Raw genomic sequence first — 10,580 nt, 5'->3', positions numbered from 1 at the left:
GATCCCTTGAGCCAGAACTTTCAGGCCAGTCTGGGCAATAAAACAAGACCCCATCTTAAAGAAATAAAACCTCCAAAAATATAAAGCTAAGAAAGTTGTTTTTGAGTTGGTAAACAAAAACCAGTCCTACAGAATTAACCTGGCAGTAGTGGGTACAAGTAAAAAGTAAAGGGCAGAAACAGGAGGCAAGTGGTCCAATAAGAGATTCTTACAACAGACCAGGTGACTGACAACAAGGGACTGAGTTAGGACAGTGACAGTGATGGTTAACAGAAAATGAATTAATCATCATCATTTTAAGCCAGGATTGTAGTTGCTACTAACCCCAATCCTTTAAGGCAAATAAGAGGTCATGTGAGGTGGTAATTATTAAAAAGGAGAGCTATTTCAAATGAGGTTTCCCTGAAACACAATTAAGAGCAATTGAACTCAGCCAGACCCTGCTGAGTTTTAGAACCATCATCACCTTGCATACCTTGTACTCTCACCAAGATACTCAGCCAACTGTGGAAAAGAAATATACACAGGAGACTCAAGAAACATCTTATTAATACAGTATTTATTTGTCTTCCCTCTGTCAAACCCTGAGCCAACCACTTTCCCCAGATTGCCTGAGGAAGTATAGGAAAAGGGACATACAGGGCAGACAAGACATGGGAGAAAGAATTCGAGGCGGAGACTGCTCCTTCACATGGCGAAGAGGATGAGAAAGGCCACCATCAGGCAAAAGAGCCCCATGGCCTCTGAGAGGGCAAAGCCCAGAATGGCGTAGGAGAAGAGCTGTTGCTTCAGAGAAGGGTTCCTGGGAGAAGGGGAGAAGAAAATACTGAATTTCTAGTACATACAAAGAAAAGGATAAACATCTAGGTAGGCTCAGGGAAAATTCTTTTTTTTTTTTTTTGGTGGTGGTACTGGGCATTCTATCACCAAGGTACATCCTCAACCTTTTTTAAAATTTGGTTTTGAGACAGAGTTTCGCTAAGTTTCTGAGGCTGGCCTTGAATTTATAATCCTCCTCCCTAAACCACCTGAGCAGCTAGGATTACAGGCATGCACCATGAAGCCTGGCCTTTAAACTTATCTTATGCAAGAAGCCATTCAGATGACACCATTATGTCCAAATTCTTGCCCCGATTCACCAATGTCTCTGCAGGGACTAAATGAGGGGGAAGTGGAAAATCCAAAATCCTATAACACAACCCAGGTACCAACATTACCTTCTCCAGTGGATTACCCCTGTATCATTGTAACTTAAAAAGTTAAAATCCATGGCCCGAATAGGACAGAAAAGTATCCAGAGTGGTAAGGTCTTTCTAGAGCAGTATTTCAAACTTTAAGCAGCAGAACCACAATAAGAAACAAAAACCAAACTGAAGTAGTGCAAAAAAAAAAAAAAAAAAAAAAAAGTGGGACAGTTTAAATGCTTGTCTGGTCTCCCCTTCATTCTTTAAGACAATCTGGGGCATCCTCAGGATCCCAGGGCTTTATAGACACAATTAGAAAAACACTGAGCCAGGGGACTGACTTCCTTCTTTCAATCCAAAATAGCCAGAAAATTTATATTTCTCTTACTCTTGAAACCTAGGGAAGTCTTAATGGGTAAAGCAACACCATCTTTTAACAGTATTATAGACACAGAAGCAGTTAGGCTTTCTGTTGAACACAAATCCTAAAAAATAACTTTATTTCCCCAAAGACATTAAGAGAACTTGCTGGTCTCTAAGGGATTAATTTAGTTATACCAGTGAGTTGTTTGGAGCTGGTAGGAATCAAACAGTCCCTAGTGTCAGGGACCAACAGGGCCAGCTGCAGAGGCAGTTTTCCCAGGAGTGAGGGGCGTGGGGATAGCAGTAAAGCCACTATGCTGAATGACTGAATGAGCTATAGACCAGGGATTGCAAACTTCTTCCATAAAGGACCAAATAGTAAATATTTAAGGCTTTGTGGGCCACATATGGTTCTGTTACCTTTTAATTTTTTTAAAAAAATTTTGATGCAAACATAGTAATTGTGCATATAAAAAAATATTTTTTAGTTGTACACAATATCTTTATTTTTATTCATTTATTTTTATGTGGTGCTGAGGATCGAACCCAGCGCCTCGCACATGCTAGGCGAGCACTCTACCGCTGGGCCTCAACCCCATCCCTAATAATTGTGCATATTTACGGAGTACAATATGATGTTTTGATACATATCAAATCAGAATAATTGGCATATCCAGTACCTTAAACATTTATCACTTCCCTATAGTAAGACCACTGAAAAATCTTTTCTTTTAGCTTAAAAACAAAAACTTTAAAAAAGTAAAAAATCATTCTTAACGCAACCATCGAAAACCAGACTGGTACAAATTTTGCCTTCAGGCCTTAATTTGCCAACCCCTGTTCTATACCAAAGATGTTCAACAGAACTTTCTTCAGTGATATAAATGTTCTTCTATATCTGCACTGTCAAATATGGTAGTGCCTACCTACATGTGGCTCCTGAACACTTGAAATATGCTGGTATGACCTGAGGAACTGAAATGTATTTTTTATATAGTGGCTGCTGTTTAGCATAGTACAACTCTAGACTACCTAATATTTCTGCCTAGAAGTTTGGCAAGCATATCAGAGACAATGGGCCCAACTTATCTTACCTGGCATAACCAATGATAAGGCTTCCAAATACAGTCCCAATCCCAGCCCCAGAGCCAGCCACCCCAACTGTGGCAGCCCCAGCCCCAATGAACTTGGCTGCTGTGTCAATGTCCCTTGAAATGGTGCTGGTTTGGAAGCGGCGGTGAGGGATAAGTGAGGTCAGGGGACATGGGACTGCCAAGCTGCTGAAGCTCTGTGAAGAAGAGATAGGAAGAAGGTAAAAGATTTTTTTGAAATCCCGTTTTTGCTTTGGAAACATTTTTTACCCTTTAAGCCCTCTATGATGCCAAATCCTACAGTCTCCCTGGAAAACTTCTGAAAATGCTGGCAAGCAGAGGTGAACTTCAAATGCCTTCAATATTTTAGAAGTGTAGGACAGAGACTCTGGCCTCTTCTTGGTAATGTGGGACCTAAAGTCAATTAGACTAGGCTAAGTAATAGCAGTTAGCAGTAGCACATATAGGCATGTACTGCCAGAAAAACCGAAACACAAAAACATACAAGGTATTACCTGTCTTCCACCTACACCTAAACCAATGGCCTTGATTCTTCCAGAATTTTATTCTGTGATGACTGTCCTCAGGACTCCCTCTACTGGTTCTGGCGGGTAACCTTCCATACCCTTTTACCCCCAAACCACAGTCCCAACTCCACCTGTTAAGGTACCTCATATGTCAGTGTCTCTGGTCGGTTCAGAACCACTGCAGACAGTGGTCGGCTCAGCAGATGAGAGGTGCTCCTGACCTAGTGGGAATGACACAAGGGCAGGAAGGTCAGGAAGGCTGTGGAGAGAACTTTCAGAGCCATACAAGTTATTACTTCATAGATAAAATCTTTTTTCTCTGGTGCCCCTTCCATTCTTTTCACAATTAGTCAGAATTTTGGATTACTCTTTGTCTTAGCAAATTCTGTCTGCTTTTTTGAGATAGGGTCTTGCTGTGTAGCTTGGGCTGGCCCTGAATTCCTCACCTCAAGCAGTGATCCTGATTCAGCCTCTCAAGCAGCTGGGACTAGAGATGCCCAGCTTTAGCAAACTGTACATTCCCCCATCACTGGTGTGGTGGCATCACCTATAATCCCACCAACTCCAGAGGCTGAGGCAAGAGAATTCCAAGACTGAGGCCAGTCCAGACAACTTCGTGGACCTTGTCTCAAGATGAAAAATAAAAAGGGCTGGGAATGTGGCTCAATGGAAGAGTACTCCTGGGCTGAATTCTTAGTACCACCAAACAGTAGGGGTAGACACATCACCATATCTCTTGTTCTTAGTCTTTAAGAAAGTCTACTTCCTTTTGGGCTAAAAGAGTTTTATTGTAAACCCTTGCTGTACCTTTTTACAGTCCTTAAGAACAAGAAAAAAATTAAGCCTTGGAATTATCTGATAATGGCCAGCCCACAAAAAGGAAGCCAAGGTTTGGGGCATCTTTCACATCCTCTGGAAAATAAACTCAAAAATCCACACTCAACATTTACCTCTTCCTGGTAGCCTTTACTAACTAACCCCAATATCTTCAAAACACACATAGTAAGTAACAGCTAGGTCTTTAAAGTCAGATAGATCTACACTCCAATTTTAACTCTTTTATCAGCTGTGCAATCTTGGGATCAGTCACTTAAATCTTTCTGTCTTCTTATCTATCAAGTGGGAACAATATCAGAGTTGATTTGAGGAATAAATTAGATGAAGTATACAAATTGGTAAATTTGATGCTAGGCACATGGGAAATAATAAATGGTGCCTACTAACAGCATTACTCCTTTTAACTTATGAGAAATGTCTCTCCCATTTTTTTTTTTTTTTGGGTACTAAAAATTGAACCCAGGGGCACTTTACCACTGAGCTATATCCTCAGCCCTTTTTATTTTGAGACAGAGTCTCACTAAGTTGCTGTGGCTGGCCTTGAACTTATGGTCCTGCCTCAGCCTCCCACGCTGCTGGGATTTCAGATGTGTACCCCACCTTGATCTATCTAATTTTTATTTATTTACTTTTTTTGGTACCAGGTATTGAACCCAGGGGTGCTTATCCACTAAGCCACATCCCCATCCCTTTTTTAATAGTTTATTTAGAGACAGGGTCTCGATAAGTTTCTTAGGGCCTTGCTAAATTGCTGAGGCTGGCTTTGAACTTGTGATCCTCCTACTTCAGCCTCCAGAGCCACTGCACCCAGCCATCTAATTTTGCTTCTGAGCCAAATGCTTTTCCAATGTGTATTTAAACTTTTTTTAAAACCAAATTTCAGTTCCTAGAATGAACTCCTAGCTACAGTTCACTGAGAACCTATTCCCAATTCATACACAGGCCAAACTATGTATCAACTGTATGCTTACCACTTCTGGCTGGGCTCCAATGTACAGAAACATATAGTTTGATTAGGAATAACATGATCTTGGTTATGGATGTGTAAGAATTAGCTGGCCTCCAAAGAATATAGGATAGGGAAGTACCTTGGAAACAATTTACACTCTTTTGTCAGGCTACCAGAGCAAAGAGCCTTCCCTGCTCAAGAATCTCATTCACACCCCCCAAACCCAGCTGTGAAAAACAAGGTCTGACAAGAAAAGAAAAACTCTCCCAGAAAAAGCAGGTACTCACCAAGGAGTGGGTGGAGAGGAACCTGGAGCAGGCATACATTTTCAGGGGGTGAGGGGCCGTGGCAAGAAAGCTGGAATTACAGAAGCAGCATTATAAATACTGTCCTTGCTCACTAAATTTGCTCTGGAAAGCTTAACTGGCCCAGAGAGCAGAAAAATTGATCAGAAAAGATGGAATAAGAATCTTGATATTGTGTTTTCCTCCGGAAACTCCATAGAGCTTCCAAGATTTTCTTATCATCAAATGATGTTCTCTTGTTCTGAACAAATAAGTCACTTGGTTCTACTTTGATACCTATAACCCATTTCCACAGTCTTTTTAAATTTTCAGTGTTGGGGAATAAACCCAGGACCTCAATCATGCTAAGCAAGTGCTCTACCACTGAGACACATCCCAGCCCCTAAAGACTGGAGTCTTTGTACTCTTGACAGATACTTGTTGAAGGCCAAGACACTGGAAGGACTCCAACAATCTTTTTTTACTGAATTACTTAGCAGTACTTGACACTCAAAACACTTTTCCTATATTAACTAACAGCATGAGGCAGATCAATGAGAAACTCTAATAATCCTCAACAGCAATGACTGTTAAACTATTCATTTCACTATTATAGTATTAAATTTTGCATCCCCAAGATCTAAATAAGTCCTTACACCCTACAGGTGTCTAAATTGGTAGAGCTGAACTTACCAGAGAAGAGAGGGAAAGTTAAAGATATAAAGACAAGATTTCTCCAAGTGAAGTGAGAAGACACCAGAACCAGAATTATCTTGGGGTAGAGGTAGTATGTGTACTAAAAATATATATTCCTGGAGCTAGGCCTGGTGGCAAAAGCCTATAATTTTAGTTATCAGGAGGCTGAGACAGGGATTTAAGTTGGAGGGCAGCCTGACAATTTAGTCAGGCCTTTGTTTCTAAATAAATAAAAAAATTAAAGGCTTTTTGGGATATAGTTCAGGGGTATAGCCACTTTGAGTTCAATCCCCAATACCAAAACAAACAAACAACTAGGGTAGTGGTAGAACTAGGACTTGAGATCAAGCATTTTACTTTTGTTTGTTTTTTTGTGGTACTGGGAATTAAACCTAGGGTACTCTTCCAATGAGCCACATCTCTAACCTTTTTTTTTTTTTGGTACTGGGGATTAAACCCAGGGGCACTTAACCACTGAGCCATATCCCCAGATCTTCTTATTTTTTATTTTGAAACAGCCTCACCAAATTGCTGAGGCTGGCTTTGAACTTGTGTTCCTTCTCCTTCAGCCTCCCAAGTTGCTGGGATTACAGGCATGCACCACCACGCCCAGCTCCCCAACTCTTTTAAATTTTTGAGACAGGGACTTACTAATTTGCCAAGTCAGCCTTGAACTTTTCTCTTTTAAGCATCACGGTTTCTAATGTGTCATAGGCTGAAACTCTGAAAATGTGTAGATCTATTAAACACAACTTCCTTAAATGAACTGGGTTCAAACTGCTCCAGGGTTTAAGACCTCAGAATCCAAAATCTTAGTTACTTTTAGGTTTATAGGTATCTTTAAGTCTTGTCCAGTCTAGAACTGATTTCTGCCTATATGCAACACAAACCCCAATTCTGCTGAACAGGTTTCCCTGGGTCAAAATCCAATACTTTTTTAGAGCTTTTAATAAAGGGAGAGCTGTTTTTCTCAAAGCACTTAAGCCTGAAAAGCATAATTTATAAGCTGAGTAGGGTGGCAAACCACATGCCTGTAATTCCAGAGGTTTTGGAGGCTGAGGCAGGAGGATCCTGAGTTCAAAGCCAGCTTCAGCAACTGAGTGAGGGCTAGAGATAAGTCTCAGTGGTTAAGCGACCTCCCCACCTTCCCCCAAAAAAATCATTTATAAAGTGGTACTGGCAGGTAATAGACTCACAACAAAGATGGCAATTAAAGGAAACTGCATCTGTTTTCTTTCTCTTTTTTGTTACCCAGGAGTGAATTCAGAAACACTTAACCACCGAGCCACATCCCCAAGATCCCCAGGATCTTGCTAAATTGCTCAGGGCCTTGCTATTTGAGGCTGGTCTAGAACTTGCAGTCCTTCTGCTTTAGCCTCCCCAGTTGCTGGGGTTACAGCTGTGTGCCACCATGCCAGCTGGAGCCTGCAATTGTTAGTCTCCACTTGGGCAGTGGTACTCTACAGAACCATGGCTTTTAAATCATCATGGGTTTCCTCCAGAGTTCTGAGTTACAGGAATGATAACTTAATCATTTCCTACCTTTAACATTCCTTTTTTTTTGGGGGGGGGGGGTCAGCGATTGAACCCAGGAGGGCTCAACCATCGAGTTACACCCCCAGCCCTTTTTTATTTAGAGACAGGGTCTTGCTTAATTGCTGAGGCTGGCTTTGAACTCCCAATCCTTCTGCCTCAGCATCCTGAGCTGCTGGGATTACAGCTCTTTTTAACTCTTGGCGAAATCTGCGAAGCTTAATAAAAAGTTGTAAAGCAAAGACTCGTGCAGGCACCACCAGCTGGGCCTTATGGCCCTGCTGTCTCTAACAGAAACTTCATTTCTAGCCTACTACTTGTGATTTTTCCAACTACATCAGAGTGCCAGGAAAGTAAAGGTACTGGGAGGCAACCGGTAACAGTACTCTTTTGTGCCCTGGCTCTTCCAAGACTGTTTGACAGGATAGGATGTTATGCTTGTTGGTAGTTTCTACCACGTTTATAGTTTATGTTTTTGTACCAGGGACTGAATGAATTCAAAGGCGCTTAACCACTGAGCTACATCCCCAGCCTATTTTTATATTTTATTTAAAGACAGAGTCTCATTAAGTTGCTGAGGTTGGTTTTGCACTTGCGATCCTCCTGCCTCAGCCTCCTGAGCTGCTGGGTTTGCAGGCGTGCGCCACCGCGCCCGGCTCAGTTCACTTTTTAAATTGAGGGTTTGGTGGCTTTGAACGATGTTCTATCGCCACTGCTGGAGCGCCTGAGGTCCTGGGGTTGAATTTGGAGATTTGGGGCAAGAATTAAGATGTGAGAAAGTAGGGAAAGAAAGGGCGCTATGACAACTTTGAAAGGGCAAGAAAGTGAGCTAAAAGCGTCTGTAAGTACTGGGTCGCGACAGATGAAAATCAGCATTACAGGGCTGGGGATGTGGCTCAAGTGGTAGCGCGCTCGCCCAGCATGCATGTGGCCTGGGTTCGATCCTCAGCACCACATACAAAACAAAGATGTTGTGTCTGCCGATAACTAAAAAAAAAACAAATAAATATTTTTAAAAAAAGGATAAGATGTCTCTTCAGGGAAAAAAAAAAAAAGAAAATCAGCATTACAGGATCTGATTTTTGCCAGCTCCAAAGCACCCTCCCCTAGGAAACACCCAAGATGGCGCCAAGCCCGCGCGGTTGGAGGTCACTAGCACGCGGAAGGGATAGCTTTCAGAAGCGGGGATAGCGGGAACCGAGGAGGGTGTAAGCAGGTGGGAACAAGCAGGAAAAGGGCCGCACAGCATCCACGCGAGATGGTACCCTGCGCGCCTGCGCGGCGCAAAGAGGGCACGAGGCCCCAACGCCTTACCTGCTCCCAGTGCAGAGAAGACAGAGAGGGGCGGGGGGAGGGCGGGAATAGCGAAGGGAACACTTGGCGCATGCGTCGCCCGGGCCAACGAGTCGCTCCGCAGCGGATAGAGTGAATGCAATGTCGAGGGTCGCCTCAGGTTCTACAGCGCCGCCTGCCAGCTCTGAAGCGGCATCCGGCCAGAGGCTCCACCTGGTGTTCGAGAGGAGAAACTACAGGCGGAGCCGACCCTGTAGTTGGCGGACACAGGCCAACTTCACAGAGTAAGCAGATCCATAACATGGCCTGCCTTTGATCAGTACAGCGTTTGGGATCTTGGCCGCCAGTCTCCCTTCTGAGCATGCGCAACCCATTGGGGGAAAAGGCTTCAGATATTCAGTGTTAAATAGCATACAATAGTGATTGCGATTCAGTTACTGAAATGTTGCAGGAGGAAAATGAAGTCAAGGGATTCCAGCCTTCTGTTGCCCTGGGGCTCCTGGCATCATCAGATGGAAAACTGGTTAAAGGGGGGAATAGTCAGCAAAATGCCACAGCTGGTTCAGCTGGCTTTGCCTTTTCCCCTTTCCTACTCTGTTGATAAGCCATGAGAAAAACAGTATCAACAAGTCAGAAAATTAGGAGCTTAGTCCAAAATTCTCTTTCCTGGGGCAGATAAAGAATAACGATCACCTGTGTCCTGAGTTAAGGTACAAGGTCACTCTGGGCAAGCCCAGGTCTCTGCCCAGGTTTCACCTAGGCGAGATATGGGTTAAGCAGTACCCATGAGGCACTTTCCCGAAAGCCCACGACTTCCCTTCGGGGCCTCCCCCTGGTGGAAACGGTGGGGGCTTCTATGCCTATCCCCCAGACAGAACTTAACCAGCCCTTTGGAAGAGAAAGGCGCGAGGCCTATCCAGTTCCAAACCCCAGCCGTCCAGGCATCGTGCTCATTGAACGCAGCACGAGAAAGACGGGAAAAGCTCACCAAACCCCCATAAAAAAATAAAAAATAAAAAGAAAGCCGCGGCTGTAAATAAAACCAAATCCGCCACCCTCTGAGGGGCCGTTTGTCCTCCCCTCCTTGGCCCCGTCCTTGCCGCCGCCCCCTCCCGGCTCTCCGGCCCCGCGGCGCCCCGGCCCCGAGCTCCTCCATTTAATCGGATTTGGGAGAAGGGGAGGATAAATCACAGCAGCAGCTTTACGGTCCCGGAGGAGAGGCGAGCCGCAGCCAGGCACACCCCGGCCGGCGATAAAAACCGCCGCTGAAAGCCCACGGAGCAATTTCCCGGGACCCCGAGCGACGCCATTACAGGAATGTAATTTTGCCCGGATGAGGCCCCGAGTTTAATTATCCTCGCGGAGGAATTTCAATGCGGCCAATCCATCTTGCAGGCGGGCGGCAGAGGGATTTATATGGGCCCGTTATTTCACACCGATCCTCCATCTGCATTTTTATGGCCCTGAGCTCCTGAAAGGGAGGGGAAGGAGTGAAGAGAAATAGGAGAAGAAGAGGGTGGGGGACTTCCCGCCTTCCCTAAATCCAAGATTTCAACTCGATTAGGATTCTCAGAGGCTCCACTGAAATCCCCAAATCTCTCTCCAGTTCCAGTTATTGACTAGGGTAGGAGCGGAACTGAGATCTTTGGGAATCAATCAACAGGTATTTACCAAGTACTAAGTTGTGCCAGGCACTGTGCAGGATGCTGTGGGATAAAGGGAAGACAGGGGAGCAAGGATTTAGAAGTTTATACCCTGAAATCCACGGACACCCCTGCACCAGTCAAAACTGAATTTCATTTAGCGCTCAGTTCACAGCCTAT

General features: G+C 44.1%; 1 protein-coding gene across 2 annotated transcripts; it reads right to left on the bottom strand.

Moving 5' to 3' along the window:
• Positions 1-542: 542 nt before the first annotated feature.
• Atp5mc2 (ATP synthase membrane subunit c locus 2) lies at positions 543-8,906 on the bottom strand. 2 transcript variants are annotated; one of them, XM_078014536.1, is made up of 5 exons: positions 8,779-8,906; positions 5,239-5,308; positions 3,309-3,386; positions 2,642-2,835; positions 543-802 (listed from the first exon to the last, which is right to left on the bottom strand). In XM_078014536.1, the coding sequence occupies exons 2-5, from the start codon at positions 5,275-5,277 to the stop codon at positions 688-690; spliced, it is 426 nt and encodes a 141-aa protein (XP_077870662.1). In that variant the 5' UTR covers positions 5,278-5,308; positions 8,779-8,906; the 3' UTR covers positions 543-687. The 2 variants fall into 2 exon arrangements, with proteins under 2 accessions (XP_077870662.1, XP_040136469.2); XM_040280535.2 differs by lacking the exon at positions 8,779-8,906 and adding an exon at positions 8,344-8,432.
• Positions 8,907-10,580: the final 1,674 nt, after the last annotated feature.

The sequence above is a fragment of the Ictidomys tridecemlineatus genome, chromosome 6 (assembly GCF_052094955.1).
Source record: "Ictidomys tridecemlineatus isolate mIctTri1 chromosome 6, mIctTri1.hap1, whole genome shotgun sequence".
Lineage (NCBI taxonomy): Eukaryota > Metazoa > Chordata > Mammalia > Rodentia > Sciuridae > Ictidomys > Ictidomys tridecemlineatus.
Note: the sequence above shows the minus strand (reverse complement) of the source record. Positions and strands in the feature narration are given on the sequence as shown.